The 27,852-nt window shown below is 35.9% G+C and overlaps 4 protein-coding genes across 7 annotated transcripts; 2 read left to right on the top strand and 2 right to left on the bottom strand.

The window, feature by feature from the left end:
- Positions 1-488: 488 nt before the first annotated feature.
- LOC114527522 lies at positions 489-6,053 on the top strand. 3 transcript variants are annotated; one of them, XM_028549207.1, is made up of 3 exons: positions 489-646; positions 1,384-1,587; positions 3,584-6,053. In XM_028549207.1, exons 2-3 carry the CDS (start codon positions 1,537-1,539, stop codon positions 5,570-5,572), a joined length of 2,040 nt encoding a protein of 679 aa, XP_028405008.1. In that variant the 5' UTR covers positions 489-646; positions 1,384-1,536; the 3' UTR covers positions 5,573-6,053. The 3 variants fall into 3 exon arrangements, with proteins under 3 accessions (XP_028405008.1, XP_028405009.1, XP_028405010.1); XM_028549208.1 differs by lacking the exons at positions 489-646; positions 1,384-1,587 and adding an exon at positions 2,865-3,059; XM_028549209.1 differs by lacking the exons at positions 489-646; positions 1,384-1,587 and adding an exon at positions 2,865-3,189.
- Positions 6,054-6,075: 22 nt separating this feature from the next.
- On the bottom strand, positions 6,076-13,642 carry LOC114527521 (TBC1 domain family member 2B-like). Of its 2 annotated transcripts, none has more exons than XM_028549206.1 (34): positions 13,148-13,642; positions 12,765-12,813; positions 12,630-12,663; positions 12,431-12,499; positions 12,279-12,350; positions 12,131-12,203; positions 12,002-12,058; positions 11,706-11,775; positions 11,262-11,370; positions 11,016-11,075; positions 10,825-10,875; positions 10,680-10,752; positions 10,497-10,546; positions 10,362-10,412; positions 10,263-10,289; positions 10,089-10,149; positions 9,966-9,982; positions 9,753-9,852; positions 9,564-9,667; positions 9,316-9,391; positions 9,102-9,208; positions 8,918-9,003; positions 8,742-8,838; positions 8,314-8,407; positions 8,139-8,234; positions 7,809-8,045; positions 7,629-7,694; positions 7,487-7,545; positions 7,290-7,368; positions 7,136-7,200; positions 6,992-7,058; positions 6,877-6,921; positions 6,592-6,804; positions 6,076-6,497 (listed from the first exon to the last, which is right to left on the bottom strand). In XM_028549206.1, exons 1-34 carry the CDS (start codon positions 13,307-13,309, stop codon positions 6,414-6,416), a joined length of 2,760 nt encoding a protein of 919 aa, XP_028405007.1. In that variant the 5' UTR covers positions 13,310-13,642; the 3' UTR covers positions 6,076-6,413. The 2 variants fall into 2 exon arrangements, with proteins under 2 accessions (XP_028405007.1, XP_028405006.1); XM_028549205.1 differs by having other exon boundaries at positions 9,316-9,394; positions 13,148-13,640.
- A 1,557-nt stretch (positions 13,643-15,199) lies between these two features.
- LOC114527598 (insulin-like growth factor 1 receptor) lies at positions 15,200-20,495 on the top strand. Its single transcript, XM_028549295.1, has 9 exons — positions 15,200-15,437; positions 17,339-17,480; positions 17,688-18,160; positions 18,263-18,610; positions 18,690-18,974; positions 19,086-19,273; positions 19,357-19,536; positions 19,626-19,833; positions 19,930-20,495. Exons 1-9 carry the CDS (start codon positions 15,371-15,373, stop codon positions 20,202-20,204), a joined length of 2,166 nt encoding a protein of 721 aa, XP_028405096.1. The 5' UTR covers positions 15,200-15,370; the 3' UTR covers positions 20,205-20,495.
- Positions 20,496-20,688: 193 nt separating this feature from the next.
- Positions 20,689-25,915, bottom strand: LOC114527597 (muscle, skeletal receptor tyrosine-protein kinase-like). Its single transcript, XM_028549294.1, has 10 exons — positions 25,740-25,915; positions 24,584-24,623; positions 23,848-24,503; positions 22,929-23,288; positions 22,561-22,836; positions 22,262-22,452; positions 21,942-22,121; positions 21,532-21,781; positions 21,211-21,327; positions 20,689-21,082 (listed from the first exon to the last, which is right to left on the bottom strand). Exons 1-10 carry the CDS (start codon positions 25,837-25,839, stop codon positions 21,042-21,044), a joined length of 2,211 nt encoding a protein of 736 aa, XP_028405095.1. The 5' UTR covers positions 25,840-25,915; the 3' UTR covers positions 20,689-21,041.
- Between the last annotated feature and the right edge of the window lie 1,937 nt (positions 25,916-27,852).

Genomic DNA, 27,852 nt, shown 5'->3' with positions numbered 1-27,852 from the left:
TTCTGTTTTAAATTTTACCAAACAGTTCAGTTTTAATTTTACCAAACAGTTCAGTTCTGTTTTAAATTTTACCAAACAGTTCAGTTCTGTTTTAAATTTTACCAAACAGTTCAGTTCTGTTTTAAATTTTACCAAACAGTTCAGTTCTGTTTTAAATTTTACCAAACAGTTCAGTTCTGTTTTAAATTTTACCAAACAGTTCAGTTCTGTTTTAAATTTTACCAAACAGTTCAGTTCTGTTTTAAATTTTACCAAACAGTTCAGACCGACGCCTATTACTCACTGCCATACTTCGTATTATATGCATGAAGTTTAACTCTGGTCTCATTGAATTAACGGGATGCATAATACCCGCAGGGAAAATCTAAATCAAGTTAGTGAAGTCGCCATATCTTGTTACTAGATCCTTCCCTTCCAATAAATCCGACACTATTTATCTAAATAGCCAGAATATTCTACATATTTATACATAATTGACCCGCAAAGAGTAAATATTTTGCGTTTATTCAAACAATGGTTAACCACGAAGCTATTGCCATAGTAAGATTGTTCTAACAATATAGCGCTCCGTCTGTGTAGAAAAACATTCTCTTGTCAAAACTGCATTCTGCGGAAGACACACTTCAGAAGAATCTACTTAAGCAAGGTATATATTTACATATTTTATTTGGTTTTCAAGATGGATGGATAAGCTATTTCTTGCGCAAATTGTTTTAGGATTCATTGTTCACACGAAACTGCGTCGCGTCCTGTTGTGAACAAGAAACCCTATAAGAATATTAACTAATAGAATTTCGTCACTTTTAAAGCCCGTGTCGAACAAGAGCAAGTGTTGAATGAGATTTAATCTGAATAAAACCATATCCAGTCCATGTCCAGCAAGAGGAAACACTCAGAAACTTTCATCAAAAACTTTAATTAGTTGAGAGTTTATGTCGCAGTGAGGGTTGATAAGGTTGAGCTTCATCATCATCATTCATCAACTCCAATCAACTCTTGTCCTCGTTTAGCAAGTGCTTAACAGTCTCAAAACTGCGCTTCCATCTCCTTACATCAAATTAATAAACATAACACTTCTTGACAGCAATTTTGATAAATTCCTATGCGGCTATTAGGTTATATACAGATTAATAAAGACTTATTCCTTTCATGGTAGTATGAATTAAAGGATTATGAAAGATTAGACTTTATTGGATCGCATAGTTTACACACTGTCTAAGAGTCCAAGACAGTTGAAATTTTGATATATAATATGATGCCCCATGCAACACCGCTTTGCCATAATCCTCTCCGCATTGAAGATTAAAACACTAGTCAAACATAAAATGTTTTGCCGAAGAGAATAAAACGAATCGTTTTAAGTTAATTGTTTTCATCTTTAAGGAGGATTCCTAGCGAAGATAACAATGATTTTGGAATGTACTGCTGGGTCAAACAATAAATAAACGCTCTCTCTCGTCGTTATCCGTGGGAAGTTAAGTCAGGAAGCAATACAGAGAAGTTTGAAACGTTTTAACAAATTGAAAACTTTCTTAAATGTCTTCGATTGGAATTGACGCATCTTTGGCAATTCTTCGTCAAGAATTGGTAAGTTTATTTTTAGGTAATGATTGATTCCGCAAAATCTCTATCAGGCAGAAGATATTTGGCAAACTAAACAGTGTCTTTATTTACACTGGATAGATCCAGCGACGGGCTCTCCTAGAGGTCCAGTAGGTATCACTATCACCTAATTAATGGCTAGTTTTGATCCAGTCTTACTGCTGGAGGAAAACGAACTTTTTAAATATGCGTGTGTGGTATTATTGAATGCGTGTCGGACCTTTAAGTTCACAGTTCACAGTTCACACCTGCTGTAACGATCCAGTCTTAATAAAGTTAATTTAGTTCAGGTTCCCTGCTGTAGTAATACTGGATCCTTACTGAAGCTACTGGAAGAACAAGTTTTTTAAAACTGATGAGCAAGCGAGTTTAAATGGCATGTTTACAGGTTGAATTGTGATAGATTAATGACAAACTAATGACAGAAGTCACGCTTTTGTACCGGCCATCGCACATCTACTTATATTTTGAAGGGTTGAGAAATCTAGCCATAGCAACCACTGTAATCTCTTAATTAAGTTGTTTGAGTCAATCATTTTGGATGAAATAAGGAAGAACTTTGAACTCGTCCCTCACAGGGTTTAATATATCTGTAGTGTAGCTTGTCTGAGAACCAGCATGCCGCAAACGTGGTGGTCAAGTGTCGCGGTGTTATTCAATATAGTAATCTGCCTGCAAGAAATTGCGCGTGAATCATCTTAAAACACTTTTGCACTTCTTAAGTAATCTTTGCGAACAGGTAGAAAAACAGGATGGAAATGACGTTTATGAGTCATTACGCAAAAAGGAAAGACATTTCCTTTATATCTAAATATTATACGATTAAAACTATGGGTATTAGTTGCTTAGAAGCACCCTCTTTAGTTTCATGAAATCGAACTTAAAAACTATTGAAATACCAAACACTTATCACGCATAGATCTATCCATGCAGTGTTTGTATTGACTTCTGAATAAATAATATTCGAACTAAATACTTGCTTTCGTCTTAGACATTGTTGATTTTTCACATAACTTACGGCTTAAGAGACAAGCATAAAATGTAAATTACTTTAGATATGAAAATTAGTATTTTTGATAAAAATAATATAGTATGCATATACATGAGAATATGTTTTAATTATTCCTTGATTTCGTGTTTAAGTTGAAAGACACAAGTTCTTCTGGAAAAGCCTATCACTTGACATGAATAAGGGAAATGAATAAGTATATATCCCTCCTACATAGAGCAGGTGTTAGTTGCCTAGTAACCACTGTTATCCTATGTCTTCACTATCACACGGGAAATTATATGCAAACATTTATCATTTGTTCTTGTCAAAACCAAACTGCCTTGAGGCAAAGTTATATTTGAGCTGGCTGGTCTCGGGTTGTAGTTGTGCAAGGCTTTTGTGATATTCTTGGTTAGAACTTTCAAGAATGAACAAGCAAAGAATAGGAGAGTTTGAGGAGGCTTTGGTTGGTTTGTTAAAGAAATTACGTATTGATTAATATTTTATCAAAGCTTTTATCTGCCGATGTATTTTGGTATATGTTCCCAATAATTTCTTTCCTTAAAGTTGAATGTTTAAGATGATATATACTGTAGGTCAGGTTGTTAGTATGAGTATAGCTTCTATTTATTTCATGGACTAGAAGGACGGATTATATTCGTCTAAACTTTATACTTTTTCTACAGTATATCTAAGACATGTATTAATCTTTATAAATGCATATATAAGTTGATATTATTTCGCAGGAAAATTCCTAATTACTGTCACAAAATACTAATTCCTGTAAAATGGTCTTCTCAAGCAGTTTAGAGTCAGAGCGAAATGAAGAAAGCTTATTGTAGAATATTGCCTTCACTAGATTCGAGGTTTCTTTTCCGTTGCACGAGAGATAAGAAAATGAAAAACACAAGACAGGACAGAACAGGATAATCAACGACAACACTGTTTGAAATGTGTCTCTAAATTATGTAATAATTCCTCTCTTCCCAGGAAGGAATGCAAAGACAGGACAAAGCTTTGTACACACAGCTTTTGACACTTCAAGAAAGCATTCGTGGCTTAAAAACTGAACTGAAAAAAGAGAGAGAGCACTGCGAGGAAGCTTTGGAAGATATTTCGGGAAATGAATTTGAGGAGGAGGTGTTTGCGGAAGTACATGGAAAAAATTTAATTCAAAATAGCCGCGAGGAAAATGATAATGAAAACGAGACAACTGAAGATGGATTTCAGACTCAAGGTATATGGAAACACGATCGACAAGATTCAGGGATATCTGTAAAAACCCCGGAGGCAGACTCGAATGATATTTTGACAAGCTCTTCATCAAAACACAATACACAAGACTTCCTCAAATCTCCTGCAAGCATCTCAGACCATAAGCCGGAGTTAATCTCACTTAGCAAACACGAACTAAGCTCTCATGTCAAAACAAGCAATGTTGAAATACCACAAAAGAAAACATCAAATACTAAGACGGTGATAATCCATCATGGTAAACAGGATTCTGGTATCCTGCTGGACGAGGAGGCCGTGAGGGACACGAAACTCTTGTCCAAATTAGTTGAAAGTTCCCCGGAAATGTTTGAGAAGATGCAGAATCGAAAAATCGATCGCATTATTCACAACAAGTGGATGAGAGTTCGTGAAAATTCTTTGGGAAATGTTGACAGTTCACATCAGCACAAACGTTCCTGGTCTAGCAGCGATCTTCTTTTAAAAAATAAATCCCACAATGATCTTCAATATCAACATTCCACATCAAGTCTTCTCCCCAATCCTTCTCATAGAAATTCCTGTTCTCAGAGAACATTTACGCCATTCACGGCAAAAGGAAAAGACTTCAGTCGAGGCCTTGGGAAAACTCCCTGCAATGACTCGTATCTCAAAATACTCCCGGTTCATGCTCGTAGCAGTTCTTGTCCACAAACCTTAATTGACCCCGGATCAGAAATTCGAAGAAAACAGTCAATAAAAAAGATGAACGAGCCGAATAAAGACGATGAAAAACAACACGTTAAACCTTCCGTTGAAATAGAAAGAGGATTTGGAAGAGATGAAAAACAAAGATCAGGGAAATATACGAGCTCAAGCGAAACTCATCGAAAGTCTCTGATCGTTAATGAACGTGTTACGCCATCAAAGGCTTTAGATGCACCAGTTAACTCTGGCCCCTCAACGTCTGTTTTGAAACAACCTTTTGTCCCGAAGCACCATCACTCCAAATCTTTGCCTCTGACCCCTGCGAGTGGTCTTAGCTTGGCGGGAAATTTACTAAGCATACAACAAAATAGACGGAGTATGGAAAGTATTTCCGACTTGAAAGTAGTTCCTGCGCAACAAATGCGTCCTTGTAAGAGAAGCGCGAGTTATGTTGATGTTGGAAATTCAGTAGAAAACAATCATAGTAGTTCGTCACAAAACAATGATAAGACTGGAAAAGGAGCCTCTCAAACTGACAGTTTAAACCAAGTAAATGAGGATGCGGGGAAAGATATTTCTAGACAGGGCTCTACCGCACAAACAACACCAAATAAAGCAAGAATTGTCCATATCGACAACTCGAAATCATCTCAAGATCAGGATAACGTGAAGACTGTGCAAACTGTGACAATCTTAGCAAGCGAAGTAAACATCTCGAATATATCAGACAAAAAAATATTGTCACATAAATATAACCCAGAGGATGAAGAGACTGGGAGCCACCGAGCAAATGTCGGCCCGAAACGGAGATCCACGATAATGAACATTGATACTGGAAGGATATTATTAAGACAACAACCTGGCATGATCGCCCAACGATTCCTTGCCCCGAGAAATCACCTACGTCATCGTACTGCGCCAGAGTATAACGTCATGCATCGACGTCATTCAATGAATACATTCCACGCGCCGTCAAAGTCATGGGACGGATATACGAGGAAAATACCTGAAGTAACTAAGGGAATTGTGAGATCAGCGAGTCAGGTTTCTTTAGTATAAATGTAGTATCAAAGTTATTTTGACATAAAAATTAAAAATCATAGAAATACTAATTTAAAACACGTTAAAACCTTTTTACTAGCAATAAAAACTATTATAGATGTACGTTTTCAAGTAAAGCAAAAAATAGCACCTGCCTTCCTAGAAGATAGGGAAGAAAAAATTTCCCGCATATTTTATATTATCTTATCTTATCTTAGTTAAAATATTATTTAAACTTACGTAAATAATTTAGTTGAATTTGAACGAGGCCTGTTTACTTTAATTAAAGGTGGATTTTTTTATATCTTTCGTTAGTTATCTTTAGTATTCTGCACTAAATATATTATCATTTTGAACAACTAACTATTATAATTTCTGACCTGCTATTTAATGAAACTAAATACTTGAATTTGTTTGAGGTAAACAGGTTTATCATAACTATGCACAATGTCATTTTAAATTACAATAATAAATTAATAAAGCAATCTTTTTTGTACCATCGTTTTGAGATATAAGATATCTAAAAACATCGCTTAAAACGTTTTAGTTCGTTATTCATCAACAAGATTATATGGTGCATTATATATCCAATATTTGATAATTTATTCCATAAAATTGTATTATATTATATGTGCCATTAACCCCCTAGTAAAATACATATAAGTTTCAATGTCATAAAACGTTTCCCTAGGTGCTTGGTTGCTTGTTATATATTCTAAATTGTTTGCAATCAAATCATACTGCAATAGTAACTATTTGCAGAATTCTCCCTCAACGAACGGGCCCAGAAATGCCCCCCAGGCCACTGCTCTGACCACAGCTGGGAGAGTATAACATAATAAATGAAGACTACCTCATGTCATGATTCAGCCAAGTCATCATTTGAGTTCGGTTTTCTTTCATCGTATGCTCGTCGAGCACGCTCAAGTTCCTCCAACTCACCCTGCAATATTTAACATCCTTAGAGATCCCTCATTGGCCATAGAATGACGTCAATCTATCAACTACAAAATGACGTCGTGTAACAAACGCCTTACCTTGAGAGCTGCAAGATGTTGTACCCGTAATGACGTAATCTTTTGCATGGGGAATGGATTGACGGTCTGAAACGCAGTCTGAAAGAACTTGTCGTAGTTTAGAATCTGCGATGGCATATTCCGTAGAAATGTGAACATTTTCATGTTTTCCGTTATTTTGAGAATTTCTGCCTCGTTGACGTAAAATATCGCCACAGCAAAACGAAACAAAATCTAAGAAGAAAAATATTAAGCTTAAATTAAAAAAACTTGTTTTCATTTGAAAATGTAAAAAAGCATAAATACCTTCGTTCCTTCGTAAAGTAGAGAGTCCCAAATACGCAAAACAATCTGAAAAATGAAATTTTTCTTTGCGTTCATTTCCGCGTCATGAAATAAGATAATCGAGTGAATTACTAACCTCGATTGGAACACTGTCGACAAACGCTGTGAGAAACCAGTTGAATGTAACCAATGAAAGATCGATACTGAAAAATTCAGGAAATAAAATTGTAGCTCTGAAATAAATTGATGGAAAAAATGCAAAGATGAAATTGTACGTTACTTTAGTTTATCCAAATGATCCGTGACTTTCGGTATTTTCTCCGCCAGAATGTCCTTCAAAACTCGCTGAAGGAAACAATGTAAACTTGTTCGTATCTCGTGTACCGCAGACAGCACATGCAGTCGTATCGAAATACTGTAAAGTTTCCACTAACCTGGTCGGCTTGTGAAGCAAGCAACGTTTGGTTGTAATAGTTTTGAGGCATCACATACTCAACTAGAGCGACGAGTGCCCTGAAATTACACAACATTTTATCATAGTTCAGTCATTATATAACAGGAGGAATGCATCTGGTTTGACTCAAGCGAAAGGTTTAACCCATGTTGCTACAGTTGTGTTTATATTTCTTACCAAAATGACTCCTCTTCACTCAGATAAAGAAGAGCAATGGCTGCCAAACGGTTGAGACCCTAAAACAAAACAGAATATTTGCTGATAAACACAATGAGAGAACTAAATTATCCACAGGAAAACATGAAGAACTTTGAATCACCTGGCAATAACCAATTTCCTTGTTGTGTAAACTAAATGCCAATAAAACACGACGCAGTTGATCAATCTAGAAAAATGGTAGAATCTGGTAGCACTAAATAATAAATAACTGGAATCGAACGTAAACTAACTACTTTATGATAAGTTGCTTCATCAAAATCTTATTAATCATAGTACTCACCCCATCAGCGTTCTGTTTATCATAATATTTATTATTCGGCAAGGTTCTTAATAAATCCAGGCCAATTTGTTTCTCGGCAGGACAGAAAGTATCCTTCTTTGACGCAAGCAACCGTTTGTAGTACCCAGTACCTGAGATACGCTTCGTGGGTTTCACGTGAGAGTTGACACATTTCATCCAGAGTTTGGCACGAAGATCATGGGGAACGCCGGCTCGGATCAGACCCTTTAATTCGGGCTGAAAGAAACAAGGAATGAAACTTCATGTAATATCGGACCATAGATGAATTGCAAATGTGAGCAATGACTAAAGATCGTGAATTTTGCGTACCGATTTTTGAAATTCTTTATTTCTATTCGCCATCATGTAATTTTCCCATTTTACCTTCAAAGACGTCTTACGAACATCGTCGTTCACAACATTCACCTGGAACAATGAAAACCACAAATTTTCTATGTCCAGCCTCTCATGAATTTCTCGCTACAACACTTGTTTAATGTTATACCTGTCTATTTAGCTTGTCGGCAACGGTCGCCAAGGCATCGTCATCACCTCGGTCAAGCTTCGTGTAGAAACCGTACTGATCAAAAGCAGCTTGACTATATAAGAAATGATGTCACACGATGATACAAGTCATAGAACTGGGGCTATTAGCTGAAAATGTTGGACTCTAAAATATCGTAATAAAGATAAACCTAAAACAATCATTGAAAAACGCGGCAGCTTTTCCAAGTAAACTTTCATTAAACGTGTCCAACAACTGCATGTTTACTTGACGGTTGTCGACGGTTCGATTTTTGTCATACAATGCTCCGATTTTTGTCATACAATGCGTCTGAAGTCGACGTTGACAGATATTTCTCTTAAGCTAAGCAGACGCTGAGCCACAGCTAATTCTTATTAAACACCTTCGTTTGAATGTTGGTATTTTACCTTCCTTCCTCATTCGTCTTCGTTTGTGATTCAATCTCTATCGCCTCGTCGACCAACTGTGTAATTATTTCATCAGAAACAACACCAGTTTGACCGTCTAAATTGTTCAATTGTGAGTAACTCTCTTAGTTGAATATAAAAATAAAACAAATTTGAAAAGTTAATCATCAAGTTACCTTTGACTGGAGCATTCACTTGTTGAACAAGAAAATAAAACTTGCTCTTTATTTTACATAAATTAGCCTCTTGTGTTTGAATTTTGCTGATAAAAAAAACGAAGCAGATTGCATGAATAAAAATATACAACTCTTCTTTAGGAGACCTTAAATGAGGTTTTATGCAGTGCTAGGAAACGCTCACATGATGTAACTACGAATCCTTTCCGTGTCATTCTTCCTGAGTTCATTCATTTCCACAACTTCACTATTCAAGAAGTTATTTTGAGCAATGTATGCCCGCAAAGCTTCCTAAAAGGTAAAACATATGAATGATGTCGTTAAATTGTTAGTTCCTGCAGCTTGGCTCATATCGCATCAACGGCCTTCTGGTAATCCGTTGGTTTCCAGACACGAACCTTTAGTTTATCAACTTTCTCTTTGTCCGTTTCGAGAGCCTCGATATGATGAAGAAACGATCGGAAGGCATCGTCACTGCTGGAATTAAACGTTTGAGTTTATTTGAAAGAAGAGTGTGTATTTCTGCTTCTAAGAATTCATCCAAGATTGATATGTAACCAAGGCACTATAAAACTATCACCAGTCGTTAGGGACGTTCCTACACCAGATGGTTTTACTCAACAATGATGAGTTACTGACCACTAACCTTCCTAAACTTGAGAATGCACTATTTTTGTCAGGCGACTGCGTAAGCTCGGATTCCGAGGATTTTCGTTTGCTTGTCTCTTCTGAAACCGACACTGTCGCCAGCTGAAATATCATAAATTTCTTAGCTCAAGAGTTGATACATGGAAGACACTGATGGAAATCTTTAGAATGAATAAAAAAGACGAACCTCATTTGTGGTTTTCATGACAATCTCATCCTTACTGGAGATCACTTCTTTCAACATGGCTATTTCTTTTTCATAGTTCGCTAGTTTATCGTTTTGTTCTCTGAAATAAGTTGAAACAGTTGACGAATCAAGAAGTGTTTCTACAAAACTGTATGGCTGTAATGGTGGTGTGGTTTTGAACAACACGTTTGAATAGAAAATATTGCTGAATACCTCATTTTTTTCTCCAGCTAAAAAATACAAAAACATAGGAAATATCAAAGTGTGAAAGTTTTTATTATCACCATTGAAGTTTTGAAATATACTGATCGAATATTGTATAATTCAGCAGATTACCCTTTTTATGTACAGTTGATTGTCACTAGTATCATGACTGGTGGTTGACGAGTCCTCCTGGCTGCAGTGATAAGATAGAGATGCATCCATGGTTAACTTCCTTCATTCGTTTTATTATTAAGTCATCAACAAATATTTTGCCAGCAGAAATGATTATAAATTAAAGTTGTTTACCTTGAGGTTCTTTCAAGAACAGTTTGCCTGTGGATAGAACAGACAAAAATTCACATTTCTACTATGACTACCTTTGTATACATCATTTATTAAAATCACCTGATAAATTCATTCAAAGAATTAATAGCTTCTTCTCTTGCTTTAGCATCCCTGGCAACAAATTACAACAAACTATATTTCAACAACATCTCACTTTTAATTTATACTTTTTTTACTCTTGACTAGCTAGCTTACTCGTTCGCTTCTTCAAGTTTATCACCACAATCTTTAAGCTGTTGTTTGAGCTAAAACAATAAAAGTAATAAATAGTTTTAAAAAGAAGCAATGAAACAAGCAAGTTAGACTGTGTAACTGCATGAGATCACAAGAAAACATTCATTTTTAAACAACTTTGTAACTAAGCTGAGATCACATCACCTTGTGACACTGTGGGCAATCTGTTTGTGTTTTATCCACAGACATATTAAATCCACTACGCATTGAAAACCTCCTAATAAAAACAGCAAATTCAGTTGGATAAGTATATGCAATATTTTTCACTGATAATCATAATCATACTTACTTTCTTGAATTAATCAAACGTTTGCTTGGTGTATCATCAGATATAGATGAACTAAGAAAGAATGAAATACTTTGCATAAGAAAGGAAAGAGAAATAGATAAGAAAGAATGGATAAAAAGTCATATTTTTATGATATACTGTAAGTATTTAATGAATTACGACAGCAAATTAATATTTAGGGAAGAACTCACCTCCTTACAACAGTGTCTGCATCACTGTTCTCCACTGAGTCGAACATAGAATAACGTTTGCTACATGAAAATTTCAAAACAGTATTCATCTTAATTAATCTAAATTAGATGAAAACCTCTTAAGTCCTCATTATGAAGGGTTTTGCCATATTGCAGGACGTGATGTGATATATAAGTTTTAAATAATGAAATTAATGTTAACAAAATTATCTTATATGAACAAATAAAAAATTAACAAATTCTTACTTTGCAATATTTTTAAATATCTTGCCATATTTTCCACCCTCTGTTAATCTCTTTGCAGCCTCTACACCAACAGTGTCTGGCATTGGGATTGAGTCAATTATTTCATCATCTGTAAATTTATGAGTTGATTATAAAACTATTTATGGTAACCATTGAGATATTTTCCTCTATGGACAAAATGCTCCATAGTTGAATTAAGACTATTTAGTTAATTAAATTAGGCTTCAGAGTCAAATGAATTAAATATGAGGTTCACATGATTCATTATTGAACAAAATGTCGATATGTTCAGAAAAAAGAGTCTTTAACTTTTGCCATGAGAGTGTTCAACTTTGAATTTCCCTCAGTTGTAAATTTCTATAGCATTTAGTGGAGACAAGCAGTCAATCGTGTCAACCCTAGCTGCGCAAAACTAGTTAATACAAATCAATTAATATAACATACCACTCTCTCTGAAACTCCCTGAAGCAACTGTGGCAATGAGACCTGGAGATTCTACTGGTTCAGGAACTGCCTAAAAATGTGTATCCATCTTTAATTTCACATGGAAACTCATCATCTGTCAGTAAATCAAAGAACTCTACACAGTACGTGACTGTTATTTGCAAGGAAAAAGTACAATTAAAACCAAAATTTAATGGGATACAATGCATTCTGTTAACCCAGATAAACACAATGGTAAGGTTAATACTAGCTATAAAACAATTTAAGTTAATTAAATGGACTTAAAAGATATTCACTTCTACACCACTGTGACATAGTGCAGTTATCTTCTTGCTGTATTCTCGTCTTTTAGCCTGGCAAAAATATATCAATATTTAATAATGTATCCACATAGGCCAAGAAATGTTAAATGGGTTTTTAGGTACCTGAAGTTTTTGCAACCAATAAAGAGCTGTCTGTTGATCTGGGGCTTTTAGATTGTAGACTCTGTTGGCAGTGCTAAACATGGATATGTTTTTCAGATAGATATTTTATACAATTAACAAATGTTTCAGTTAGAATTGAATGATTTACCAAATATCAAATTGGTCCATTCTTCCTGAGGAAATGTTCATGGCAAATGTTGCATCACTGATATTAATATGTCTAAAACATTGATAAAATACATTTTGGTTGGTCTAGTTGGAACTCCAATAATTATTGTTGAATGATTCTTAATTTCATACCCCAAAGCTGTTGCGTCATCAGGATTTCTATAGTAATACAGCAAACATGAACGAGGTTGAAAAACAAACCTAAAAATGAACAGATATCAAAATGAAATTAGTCTGAGATCCAGACAAATACCTAATCACAAGTAAAGATGATGGATTCAGTGCACCAAACCCTTCCATCTCCTCCCAATTTATCACCATTACTAATTACCATCTTCTCTTCCACATTTTGATAATTGCTTTTTCTGAAATTTGGAAAAAAGATGTAATTAATCATCCAGTTAAATTAGGAGCATGTTTGAATATATCTTATGCTGAATTGATAGCGAATACTGCATGTTCATACCTCCCAATTTTTCAAGATAACCACATAATAATGTCTTTGAGGTGGGTTCCTGGATCAAATGTATCAATTAACTCAGAGATTAACTTTTATTGTCTACACTAACCAGATTTTAAAACACAATTCACTTAAAATTGAACTGTTTAATATTTGTACAACTTTAAACTAAACAAACAACTTGCTTTGAATAGAAGTATGTAATCTGGTGAGGGTGAGTAATCTCATAAGTATTCAGCAAAAAAGGCTTTTAGCGAAGAACCCAGACACTCTAATACAACATAGGTTGATTTCATCAAGCAAATGCTGGAATATTACCAAGTAAGTAAAATACCAAGTGACAATCGATGAAGACTTTCAGTTAACGATTATACAACAACGTTAATTACCTTCATCATGGTGGAGCCCGCATCGTCAGTGACTTCAACAGTGTCAGAATTGACAGATTCCTCTTGCAACTTGCCATCTGAAGACTGGTTACCTAACACAACTTCTGGTGGGACAGCTAGTTCCTCCCATCCATCGCCTTTTTCCCCAGGAACTGTTGCCATTTTTATTTTATGTACAATTATTACATCTTCTTCCTGGTTGTGTCCAAGTGGTTGTGTCCTGGCTCTTTTTCCTGGGAACTCATTCTCGTATTGGTGTAAAATACCCCGGCTTTGAGTAAATCCTCGTAGTCATATGCTCGTAGTGACCTCAAATCTCCGGGATCAACTGACTTTAGTGCACTGGAGCCTCAAAAGCGCGAGGTGTCAGGGTGATGTCCTTTGTTCACAGTGAAGGTGCTACAAAGTGCCTTTGATCTGGTGTCAACTAGTGTAACTAAGGTGCAAAATGGGCGGTTTAACTGTGTAGTTGATGACAAGTGAATGAAGTGATGCTAACCATCCCATGACCACCATGTTCAAGACACCCCCGTCTGCCGAGTGCCGTCTGGTAGTCTAGCCCCGACATGCAACTTATTGTAGAATACTGTCTAGCTACACTGCACCACTACGTTTGAGATATCTTTCTCAGGTAGTTCAGACACAAACTACGACAGCTTATTGTAGAATACCACCTACACTAGATCACCACGTTTGCGATATCTTTCTCAGGTAGTTCAGACACCGCAAACGACGACAGCTTATTGTAGAATACTACCTACACTAGATCACCACGTTTAAGATATCTTTCTCAGGTAGTTGAGACACAAACCACGACAGCTTATTGTAGAATACTACCTACACTGGACCACCATGTTTAAGATATCTTTCTCAGGTAGTTCAGACACAAACCACGACAGCTTATTGTAGAATACTACCTACACTGCACCACCACGTTTGAGATCTCTTTCTGGCAGTTCAGACACAAACTACAACAGCTTTAGTTTTAGCTATACTGTTAGTTCTTTGAATAAATAGGTCCACATGCCTTTTCCCATCTGATGTTAATTTTAACGCAGATTATTAATAGTAAAAGGTTAGTTCTCGCCCTAATATTCATATTGTGAGGAAATTCTACAATAAACAACATAAATGTAAATTATGTTATTGACTTGACCGAGTTCCGTGCTGGGAAATGTGTTTTAACACGCATGATGTCAATACCACTCTTCCGGGTTCAACATTCCTCCAATGGACTTCTGTCTCCTGAAATATATTGCTCAATGTTTAATAGACTAGTGCTCATAAAAATACTTGAAATACTGATCATTAGTGATATTACTATAATATGGATGGTTTTAGCCTGCGAACAACGACCTTGTCTCAGTTGTCTGATTTAATCTCTGAGAGGTAAGGAAAAACCATGATATAAAAAAATCTTGTCTTGTGACCAGTGACCTTTCCTCAAATAATTGACCCTAAAGCTGTCGTGGTTTGGGTCTTTCGTAGAAAAGATATTCTAAAATATCAGCAATTTTCTTAGGATCATATCAGGCTTTTACCAGCAAACAATAGTTTTCTGCATGTATCATTTTCTTTTATATTGCGTAAGTTTGGATTTTTCTAACAAGGTGGTTTACACTGCGCTGACCTGTGTTTATTCTGTAAATTGCGCTAAATTACTTTTATGTCATTCGTAAACATAAAAATATTTGGTCCAACCTTTCAGCGGCTTTTATTAAGGGTTACAGACAAACATATGGTGCTTAGTTCACTAGAAATATTCTACAACTTAAAGTCAACCTTTATTATGTCGATATAAAATAAACCTTAACCATTATGATTGAACAAATTACAATTGTGCTGAATTAACTCACAATTTGCAAAAGGTGTTTGACTTGAAACACTGTGAACTTCTGTCAGCTTTGTTGACTTTATTGAATGGCATATTGCCCGTCAATACAAAGAAAGTTGTTTTTTTTCCTTGTAACAAGGTGTTAATAATCGGTTTCCTCATTGGACCCAAAATTGTTGTGACCAATGTGACGTATAATTTCCTCCCGGCCACAATGAAACCGTGAAATTTCGCACAGATCTGTGAAGTCAGGCAGTAAATTTATTCAGATGAGAGTGACCCTCGCGTGCTACTAAACCAGTCATAAGGACCTTGCAGAGTCAAAGAATCTTTCCAGTTGTGCATTCCAAAATATTGGATTAGTTTACTTGGACGAAGGGTCGCGAAACATGGCGAGGATTAACCTGACGATCTTGTGTGTTTGTTTTGTTGCCTGTTTTGGTCGATTTTCTTCAGGTAAATTTTAATTATTTGAGTGGGAAATCCATTAAAAGGATACAGTAACTTAAAGTTATATAATGACGTTCAAATGACGTTTTATATAACGAAAATGAAAGAAGCAATTCTACGGAATTCTTATCGCCAAATTGTATTTTATGAATGGGTTGAAACAGTTTGCAGGTCGTTTTAGGCATATAAGTATTGACAAATATTAACATAACAACACTCAAATAGCAAGGTTAGCGATAAAGATCGCAGCAAGGAACAAGGTTCTTTCTTTTAAGTCACCTTTCTGACCCAACTATTTAAAATCAGGCAATACCTGGTGAAAGTCACTATAAACCTGCTATATGATACATTAGTTACATGCTACTGGTGACAGTATTCATGTGACATGATATACTCAAGTAAATGTTGCTACGATGTTGCCATTAAAATTCATGTATCCATTTCTTGCTAAATATCCTTCTTGATGCTGATATATCCATTTATGCTGGCTTTTATGCTGCTGCATAGTGAACAATATATATAGATTTAATGACTATTCTTACTGTTTTCATCACGATTCATACTTACTAGATAATTCTAGCAATTACACTTTTGTTAAAGCAATAGTTAATATCTTTATTTATACGTACATTGTTCTCTAAGACTCGCAGTGTAAAGACACGATGATGTTATCATTCTTGTACATTAACAAACAACGTATATTGATGCGTATATACTAAAATACTTCGTATTGATTACTGGCTCATTCTTTTCTTTCCCAAAAAATCTTCGCAAATTTGCCGGATAGAATAATTTGTGACTTTTTGTTCAAAATATTATCTCAAACGCTATGGTATGGTCGTAGTAGCTTCGAAGTCGTAGGCAACTTTTCAAACAAGCGACTAAAGGAATGGCATAAAAAGCCAATATAACATACAATGCACTGGCGTCAAAGAACTCGCTTACAAAATAAGAAATTATCCATCGACAAAGAAAAACTCAAGTCTAGAAATGAAGTTATTGAACTCCATATCTCCATTGTCCTCAGTTGTGGCACAGTTGTGGCAACCGCTAAAATAAATGCATTGTTTAAAATTATATACCAATATTTCGATCGCGTGTTTTTAGTGAGTGTCATTCATTGCCCGAAGACAATCGTCGCATAGGGTCAACCGGAGTGGTATCTTAGCTACCTCAACTTCAATAAAACCTCCACAGCGATTTCACGAAACAAACGTTTTCCTTGCAAATTTATCGACTTAATCGTCAGATGAAATTAGCTTCAAAGATAGTTTCAGACATTTCTGACCAAAATGCCAAAGATCATTGCAAGATAATCTTATCTTTAAATTGTACCTTTTAAAGATCTTAGAAAAGAAAAATGGTGGTTATAGGAGAGCAATTGCTTATGAAGGAAAGAGCTCGCTTAATGTTGCATCCGTTATTAAGAGCAATCCTTTTAAATATTTTAATTACCATTATTAGAGCTTTGGACACGCCACAGTATTCCCCGTTTTGGCACGTAAAATGCATGTTGAGAATTTCGGGATGTTTGACATCCCAGTTCTGGTTGCAATCTACCTGTAGGTAGGTAGAGCTTTTGAACAAACGCTCTATACTCTCAGAGATAGAAAAATGTCGATAAACATTGACGTATATTTAAATTGAAGTTATTGGTATTTTTTGAAGAGGTTGCTTCGTAGTATTGGCCCTTTGTTGGCCTAAGAATTTTAGAGTGCTAAAGGCTGAGAGCTGATCATTAAAATTAAACAACACTTCATTTTGATGCAATCATATCATTAATAAAATTTAACCCCATGTCGTGATGGCCGATAATGGTTCAATAATGTCACAATTAACAGTTTTGCTGAGTGATAAGTTGTAATTAGGTTTTAATGTTTTTCTACTTATTTATGTTTGCATTTCAGGTGACTTTTGTACGTCATTGAACTCCACCGAAGTTTTACCTTGTGGTAATCAAACGACAATATTCAAAGATCCTTGTCTGGCTAACGGATGCTGTTGGAACGAATCAAAAATTGATAATGATACTGGCCTTAGTTGTTACAGGTTATATTATACCTTCTAGCTTTCATAGTCGAGAATTCTTAGAACTCTTACAATTTGCTCCCAATCATTTTCTAATCATTCGTCTTAGGATCTCAAAGATCCTTCCCTCGTCCCGGCTTTAACATAAGTTAAACCTGCATTTCCGTGATTTATACACTAAAAATCTCTGGAAGATGTAATCACTGAAACCACCTTCATTTTCTCTAGAGCAAAGAAATACAATGGAACGTGCATTAAGTATCCAGAAGATGGAATCTGTTTCAAATATCTTAACATGTCCGTTCCACAATATCGAGACACCCCTCGGTTCATCGACTACAGTATTGGTTTAAACCAAACCAACGAACTTCTCGCTCGATTTCAAAACCTTATCACCGTCGTTGGAAAAAATGAAATGTCAGAGAGTTGCCTGAACACTGTCAGAATTCTTCTATGCCAGTATATATTGACCCCTTGCCTTGAAGACGGTTCCTTCATTCAAATATGTCGCAGAGATTGCGACATGTACGAGACACAGTGCCCGGATACTTTGCAGAAACTGTTGGGAGGCGCATCTTTGATTTTGCACAGCACACAGAGCAACTTCGTTCATATTCCACTCCCTGATTGTAGGAAACTAGAATACGAGAAAGATTTAGCTAAAGTTGGCAAGAAATGCTATCTCACCGGACTTTTTAATAGTAAGTAGCTTGTATCTAATGCCAGCTTTGCAACTATCTAAACTGAATGTCAAGAATATAATCAGACGTTTTACATATAATTACTTTTTCATTTCTTTTCAGACAAAGAATCTTCCGGCAGCGAAGATGATAACAATGTCATCATTATTGCCTCAGTAGTTGTCATCTTTTTAGTTCTGGTATTAGTTATTCTCCTGACCTTCCTCCTTCACAGACGACGGAGGAACAGAAAAGAGCAAGCCAAGCTGGAGCCTGGTACACCATCCATGAACCTGCGAGTGTCTTTCCCAGCCGTCTCAGTGAAAGATCATATCAATATGTTGACCGCTGAAGATTTATTGAAGTCGAAGATGTCAGTCAACGATGTTAAGAAGATCAGACAGTTTCCAGTGGATAGAGTGGCTTATGAGAAGGACCTCGGTGAGGGGCAGTTTGGACAAGTTTTTCAAGGTAACGTTAAATGAATGTGAAGAAAGAAGCCATTAGAGAGAAAATTACTTTAGCAACGATTGCTTGTTGTCATTTAAAGGACGTGCAATTGGCCTAAACGACGATAATCCAGATGCAGAAGTAATAGTTGCTGTGAAGACATTGAAGAAAGGATCATCTCACGAAGCGAAGCAAGAATTTGATGAGGAAGCTTGTCGTATGAATTTTCTTTTTCATCCAAACATTGTCCGTCTGTTGGCGGTATCCGCCATGGAGGAACCTTATTGTATGATCTTCGAGTTCATGAGCAATGGAGATCTGAGTGAATACTTGAGAAAGTCTCAGCCATTGGAGGATGACACGGAACCAGACGACGAAAACAAAAGTAAGCGACATATACTTCAAAACAAGGACAATGACGTATCTGTCGCACACACAATGTGAGATCGTTGGAAGTGTGAAACAGCAGGTTAAAATGTTTATTTATTTGTTTTAGATCGTCTGTCACAAGCGACCTTAATTCATATGTGTACAGATATCGCGAGAGGGCTGAAATATTTAGCAAGCCATCGTCTCGTACATAGAGATGTCGCAACAAGAAATTGCCTGGTTGCAGATGACCTGACGATCAAAATCGCGGACTTTGGAATGTCAAGAGACATCTATTCCAATAACTATTATAAAGTTAGTAATCTTGTTGCGGTTCTTTAATAATGAACCTCTTGGAAAGACAAACTTCAACAGTGTTTTATTCTTAATCCTTTCAGATTGAAAAAGAGACGGTTTTGCCAATTCGTTGGCTTTCACCAGAGGCAGTCTTGTTCGGTAAATTTACCATTGAATCAGATACTTACTCATACGGCGTCCTACTCTGGGAAGTTTTCACTTTCAGTAAGCAGCCATATTACGGTTACACAAACAAAGAAGTGTTGGAATTCATTGCAAAGGTAAATGTTCAGTATTCAGAGTTTTTCATGTGTGAGGAACAAAGGCAGAGATATCGCTGTGGTTAATCTTGCAACATCGTTCTTTACAGGGTATTCATCTTGCTAAGCCTGATTTTTGTCCTGATTTTGTCTACCCTGTTATGAAGAAATGCTGGTCGAAGGATCCTGAACTTCGGCCTGATTACAACAAGATTATTGATGCCTTGAATGGAGACGACATAATCGAAGAAGCGAGAACACGCGAGGAACAAAAAGCACAACCTGAATACCAGAATTTTGTCCCATTTTCTAACGAGAGTAAGTAAATTACTCAGACGCAAGTCACGGTGGATCATTCCCTGAAACGACGTGTAATCTGACTTGATTCCATTATTTTTTTCATTTCTTCTCTAGCTATCAACAGAGCGTCCAGCAGTAGTAGTGGAAACCAGAATGATCCATTAATCAAGTCGCAGGAACAAAGAATACCTGGAGAAAATCCAGTTTATAAAAGAGAAAGATCAAACTCTGGAAGTCAAGGAAGTTTTAACTCCGCTTTAGAATCTGACTCAGAAATAAGCATTAGCGACGGACGGACGAGTATTAACGATGGACGAACTAACGTTAACGTCAATAACGATGGACGAACGAGCAGAACAGATCTCTCATTGCATAAGACTTACGTATGACAAGAAACGACGCACGTAGTTGTTATGGATTCCGACAATGCGGACGACTGAAATATATTTACGCCGTATCTTGCAAAGAAAGCGGAAATTATTATAACATTGTAAATGTAACACAATCAAATACTGAAATAGACACAAATTTCTCTTAACATGTCAAACATGGAACAGAAATTTTCCATAATTCATAGTTGCTAATGCGAGCATGTATACTTCCTACAGCTTTCATGATAAAGATCGTTGGGCATAAAGAATTGTTGTAAAAAATTGTACAAACATAGTCTAAGCAGTTGTGTATATCTGCAAATATATATTCTATGTACCTTATGCTGTGTAGAGAGTATTCCACAGCTAGTTCAGGTAATCGCAAAGTTGCAGAGAGATTTAGCAGTTTCTGCCCTGGAAAAAAATTCACAGCGCGCTCTCTTGTTTTAACCAAAAACTGCTTTCCTTTGTTAGGCAAATATTAGTTCAGTTATAATTGTAATACATTGCTAAGTCTTTTCATTAAACGGAATTTCCCAATTTTCTAATTTGATTACTTTCCACCAATAATTTAGGCCTTAATCGTTAGTCAAAATATTTATAAATATTTGTTTGTTTTAACCCCAATAATTTAAAGTAAAATGTTGATATTGTTTATAGATGCCTTATACGCACTTCATGCATGCATTTCCAAGAAACGACGTAAAGTATTTATATCTTTCACTTTTAGAAGTTCAAGTTATATAATTAATGTGAAGAGGGTTAACTTGAAAGTGAGATTAAAGAAAATGAATGATAGCGAAGGAAATTTGAGTTTCTATCCATATATACCCGCATATCTCCACAGCTTTCCCGCTATGTCACAGTAATGTTTTGATAACCGCGATCCAATTGAACTGTAAAACATCAAATAAAAATTATTTTTGAAATGTTTTACATTCAGGGATACAAAAGAAATAACTCAATTTCATTGCTCTTAGAACTGTGATCTCATGCTTTGCGAAGTTGATTATTTTAAACTGACCTTCATCCTCAGCAGAATTGTTTCCAACCGATGATAGAGTTCCAGTTTTTTTACTAAATTCGCCCTTATCCGAATTGAAGCCACAATTAACAATAGCGCCTGGGTAAACATAGTGATCTAAAAATAAGATCAAGAATGTTGTTTTTAAATGCTTCCACACGAGAATACTTCTAAACTAAACTAACTTTATTTATACTGGACATACAGTTCTATCAGTTCTAAACTGTTCTTCCTAGAGGTCCAGTAAGGATCATCTCTTATTGATCCAGTGTTACTACAGGAGGAAATCTAAACTAAACTTAGCCAACACATCTTTCTTACTTGAAAGTTTCACAGGCTTTGGAACTGGAATTTTTCCCAATGGTTGGTCATTGGTATTCTCCCCTGACTCTTCAACTATAACTGACACGCTCTTGGGAAAACTGTACTCTGACATTGCTGGTGGTTCTTTTACAAGTCTTTTGATGATAGTCTCAAAATTTGGACGTTTCTCAGGTGGCCTTTGCCAACAATCCAACATAAGTTTGTAAATATGTTCCGGGCAATCATCTGGTTGACCAAGTAATACACCCTCATAAAGGAAAATATGAATAGCTAAGAGATTTGAAGTAGAAATCCAGATATTAATAATTCATCAAATAAAACTTATAGCTTTAAGTCTTTTCAACCCCATATTAAGAGACAATGCTTCTGTTATTTCATTATTGACCATAATAACTCTACTAACTCACCTGCTTTGCAAAAGCAATGACTTCATCGTTTGTATAACCATAGTAAGGTTGTAAGGCATAAGTAAATACTTCCCACATCACCACACCGTAAGAATATACATCTGACTGAACTGTGAATTTGCCATGAAGAACTGCCTCTGGCGGCATCCATCGTACAGGTAACATTGCATCCCCCCGAACCTAAAGAGAGACATTTCGTGTTGTCAGAAGGACTCAGAAATATTCAGCGAAAGTTCTGAAATTACTCTCTTAGAATAAACTGATCTAAAACAAAACCATTGATTGTTTCCATTTGGTATTGTTTCCACATATGAAGTTACCTTATAATAGTCTGAGGAATATATATCTCTCGCTAGTCCAAAGTCAGCAATCTTCACAACCAGTCCACTGTCAACTAAGCAATTTCTTGTTGCTAAATCACGGTGCACAAAATGCAAGGAAGAAAGATATGACATTCCTGAAGCAATCTGTTGACAGATGCTGAGAAAATCTTCCAAACAAAGCTCATTTTCTAAATAATTCATAATATGTTAGTTCAATCTAAGAGATCAGCCAACTAAAAAGTCAATGAAAATAACATTTGCAATAATTATTATAGTTATTACGTAGAAACTTTAACCTGGAATCTCGCTCGAGCCGTCCAGTGGTTTAACCTTTCTTAGAAACTGATTTAAATCACCCAGTTCCATGAACTCAAAGATCATGCAGTATGGCTCCTCTTCAGTCGCAACAGCAAGAAGTTTGACAACATTAGGATGATTAAGAACAGACATAAAAGCGACTTCCTGGTTAAATTCGTCTTTACTGCTTTCGTTACAATCTTGTTTTAATGTTTTTACAGCAACATTTGTTGCTTTGAACGGATCCTCTGTCTCGTCTATACCTACTGCTAACCCTAAAATATAAATAAGTATATAAAAGATATCTTCAGACACAATCACGACAACATTTGTACCGAACCACATAAGAATAACAGTTCGAACATACCTTTAAAAACCAATCCAAACTGTCCTTCTCCCAAATCAGAAATGTATTCAATGTTATCCAGAGAAAACTGTTTTAGCCTGCTAGGGTCGTACATTTCTGCAATCTTCGAGGACAATAAGGACTCATCAAGCATATGTGACAGTCTACTCTTCATTGACGTCGAGGAGTCGATACGAGTTTTCATTCCATTTAGAGCCACTTTCTCAAGTGCCAACTTCTTCTTAGATTTCTTTCGACGATGGTTTATGCAAGATTTGACGACTATTGATATGACAAGAATAAGACATCCGGAGCCAGCACCGACAGAAATCCACAAAATCTTCCTGTTAAATCCTGCCGAACTCGTACACTTCGAATGATCTAGAAAAAATACTAGACGTAAGTTTCTTTGTCGGGTTAAGAACAGAACTGATCAACACTGGATCAATAAGAGATGATCCTTACTGGACCTCTAGGAAGAACAGTTTAGAACTGATAGAGCTATCCAGTATAAATAAAGTTAGTTTAGTTTAGGTTTCCTCCTGTAGTAACACTGGATCAATAAGAGATGATTCTTACTGGACCTCTAGGAAGAACAGTTTAGAACTGATAGAGCTATCCAGTATAAATAAAGTTAGTTTAGTTTAGGTTTCCTCCTGTAGTAACACTGGATCAATAAGAGATGATCCTTACTGGACCTCTAGGAAGAACAGTTTAGAACTGATAGAGCTATCTAGTATAAATAAAGTTAGTTTAGTTTAGGTTTCCTCCTGTAGTAACACTGGATCAATAAGAGGTGATCCTTACTGGACCTCTAGGAAGAACAGTTTAGAACTGATAGAGCTATCCAGTATAAATAAAGTTAGTTTAGTTTAGGTTTCCTCCTGTAGTAACACTGGATCAATAAGAGGTGAAATAAGATAAAATAAAAATAGATTACCAAAAAGCCCAGTATAGACACACGAGCCATTGCCAGGCTTCCAAGCAGGGTAAACCGAGCAGTTAGTGGGCAATACTAAATGTTGAAAGTCAAAACCCTTTAAATGTTGAAGAAGTGCCGCGGAGCCGATTAATCTATCCAGATAAGTTTTGCATTCCTTCGACAAGCATTCACAGTCTTCGCGACAGAGGGAAATAGGTTCACCATTGACATTGCATGGCGCTAGCGTATACTGACATAAGGAGACATCAATCAACCATTTGCATCTTTTGTCTGTGACAGTTTTTTTGCTTTCTTGTAGCATGATACTCAGGAATCGTTCTGTTCCATTCAGTCCAAAGTTTGAATCAAAATATCGCTTTGATTCATTGAATTGTGTCCATGATTTTGCAAATACGTCTTCACAAGGTGCTCGGTCGTATTTTGCACAAAAATTTCTCCTTCGCGTTGGCATGACAGAGCTGTGGGTGGCATTCGTTGATGGTGCATGGGTAGGCTGTGGGTGTATGTTAATTGACAAACTTGTTAACGTGCAAGAACGTAGAGGAACCGTGGTGCCATTCTGTGTCACAATGATGAGTGAAGCACCCGTTGCTGTTGGAGTTGATGCGAATATTATCGTTGACGAAATATTGCGTGGAGTACTGGGAGTGCTTCTAGAGAAAGATGAAAATGATTTAAGCATTGTGTGATTTGTGTCTTTCTAAGATTGAAAAACAAAATCACGGTAACATACCTTGGGATACTGGCGCTGGGAGACAGTGTTCTGTTTTTGCCTGGAGAAAACGATAGATTCCAGCATTAGCGAGCTGTAGTTAATGTCACTTTTCACAGAACAAACTATATTTTATTTTACAAACCACATGCAGTATGCTTGTACGCTTGTGAACGAACAAACTACGTCAACATGCACTCAAAACAAAGTCACATTTTGTGTCATTCTCACAAGACAAAGTTCAAACTACACGAAAGATAAGTAAATTAGCTTGTAGGTACACCAGTATTTAATACTGCAAAGCTTTCGGTCCGTTCACCGGGCCTTCATGACCATCAGTGCAATAAAAACTAAAATTCATATATTTGAAAAGAAATATTGCATGTAATGATTAAGGCCTAAATACTTACGTGGTGTACCTACAAGCTAATTTACTTATTGATGTCACCATGCAAACACACAAGAATATTAATACATGAAAGATCTTGCATTATTTTCACACGAAACAAATTATTTGTACAAATCACGTGAGCCTGACCTTGTAAATCCGGAGTGTTGCAATCTTGATTCAATGATTGATCTTATTATGTAAAGATTATGTATTTTGTCATATTTCCCTAATTGGTTGACTTTTACAACCAATCTGTGGGTTTCTACTTTTAGACTCTACATTTAATTCTCGAGCAGAATCAGGGAGGTATAAAGCAAAATGAAGACGATTTTTTAATTGGAAACCATTAGCAGCCAACACAAAATAAATATGCTAGTGAAAAACAACGACGATTCAGCAACTGTGTCAACTAAAACACTTATAGGATACATTTCTTTCCTAAGCGGATCATCCGTAAAGCCAGACTCACAAGTAAAGTCTTTAGAGCAGGAATGGGCATATCATTTTGAGGTCACTTAAAACTATCTTTCCGGTCAGAAAAGAAACCGTTTCTGTTCATTTATGAGGTTATACTAGGTTGGATTAGAAGAAGTTATACCCTGTGTGCAGATTTTGACCCTAATGGAGGAGCAAATTAGACTGTCATCATACATTTACTTCAGTTTTGTTAGAAATCTGTTTAAACAAAGTTGTCATTCCCTTGAGAATGGCCATCCTCTGAAATTATAGATAGCGAGAACACGAAAAATATCAACTCAAAATATTATAACTTATTTAAGTCCTTACCTGAAGTTGTGATGGGTATTGTAGTGAGGTTACCACTTCCTAAAACACTGCTCAAAAGTACCGATAAAACGAGCCAAGTCCATCCCAACTTCATTGTCATATTCGTCGTTAAAACAGTGTTTTACTTTTCATTTTAACTTTCAAATGAGGAAGGAATCTTCGTTTCCAACAAGCGCTGTGTGTATTTTTGGCAGAAAGATACTTAAACATGATATATGATACCACAATTAACGAGCAGTAATGTAAACTTTTAGGCGTTTAGACCAAACATTCGTGAAAGTCGTATTGACATTAGTCGTCACAAATTATAAGCAACTGCAAAATATGTTTGAACTTGCGAAATTTTGACTATTGTCAACAGCAAGAAAGCTTTTGATCAAAGCCGATCAAGTTGGTTTTAGATCACTAGTGCATAAAAAGTGTTGTGATTTCCACACGCTCAGACATGTTTGCCCTAATATGACCCAAAAGGCAAAGGTCCTATGAAATTTTCTTGAAGTCCTTTTCTTTGAAGACTTTTTCAAGAGTCTTTTCGACTTCATTTCAATAAAAAAATAATGGCCTTGGCTTGGACATGCATGCAAAATACACACCAAAGTTTCATTCTCAGCAACAATGGATAATATATTTTCAACTTTGTAGCATTAACAACGATTTGTGAAGTTTCATATATAAACTTTGTTCCTGGTAATAAACCAATATTTTGTATAGTACAAAATAAGAAAAAACTAAAAAATACTAATGTGAAAATAAAACCAACATTTTGGTTAAGTACATATTTATAATACGCGTACACTCTTTTAATATATCGGAAACAGACTAGGATCCTTCAGGAGAGACTACGATCTTTTAAGGAGCAGACTAGGATCTTTAAAGGAGCAGACTAGGATCTTTCATTAAAGGTTTATTAAATATATAAAATTGCACCGAAGTGAAATACTTTATATTTACAAGTATTGTTACTCTATTAAAAACAAATATATAATAACAGGATAATTTAAATACGCTATTTGTCTCCAACATACATGCATTAAATATTACATCAAGTTTCAACGATTATAAATAAATAACTACACCTATGTATAGATATTGTTAAAATATTGACTATTTGGGTATACAAGGTGAGTAAAAAAAACCTGAAACCTTTGAAATTCAAACTAACCGCGAACTTATGGGCTGGAATTTGACAATTCCCATTTTGTACAATCAACAAGACGTGATTAATTAATGCGAAAGTGTTTAAACCAATTGAACTAATTCCACAGTCTTTTTTATTACAGAGCTTAGAATGCATTTTAACTCCCAAAGGGAACAAACTTTATGTTCAAGGTTAATTAATGGGTTCACTTATTTGATATGCTTTGTATACCCATGGCCGATTACAAACACTTTTTTTTCACAGACACGTTGCAGCTAATTTGAATTTCAAAGGTGTCAGTTTTTTTTACTCACCCTGTATACTATATGTCCTAGATACGTTAAAAAATATTATAATTGACTGCATATATTGTTAGAATATTGAGTTAACGCTGGAAAGAAACTGCGTTTAAATCGGTCGGTAATAAAAAGCTATCATAGTTGCAGAGTGATCGACCATGTTCACTGAGCCTAGAATTAGGTACAACTGCATTGAGTTTGTTATCATTGTTTAACTTTATCTTTTGGAAGAAATTAAAACACAGACGTTGTATGTTTTCATCCAGCCGTACGCAATCTGCAGCAGACAGTGCTTGTCTGTGCCAAACTAGGCAACAGTGAACAATCTTCTAAGACCGAACGAATGAGTTAAATATAAATTGTTAACAAATCGATCTACGATCTTTTAGAAGCAGACAACGATCTTTTAGAAGCAGACAACGATCTTTCAAGAGCAGGCTATATGATCTTTCAGAAGCAGACAATGATCTTTTAGAAGCAGACAACGATCTTTCAAGAGCAGGCTATACGATCTTTCAGAAGCAGACAACGATCTTTTAGAAGCAGACAACGATCTTTTAGAAGCAGACAAAGATCTTTCAAGAGCAGAAAATTATCTTTCGTTAACAGCAGAATACGATCTTTCAAAGAGCAGACTACGATCTTTTAATCAAGAGCAGACTACGATATGTGTTTT

Source organism: Dendronephthya gigantea, unplaced genomic scaffold (genome assembly GCF_004324835.1).
Source record: "Dendronephthya gigantea isolate DGI-Jeju-01 unplaced genomic scaffold, DenGig_1.0 000045F, whole genome shotgun sequence".
Taxonomy (NCBI): domain Eukaryota; kingdom Metazoa; phylum Cnidaria; class Anthozoa; order Malacalcyonacea; family Nephtheidae; genus Dendronephthya; species Dendronephthya gigantea.
Note: the sequence above shows the minus strand (reverse complement) of the source record. Positions and strands in the feature narration are given on the sequence as shown.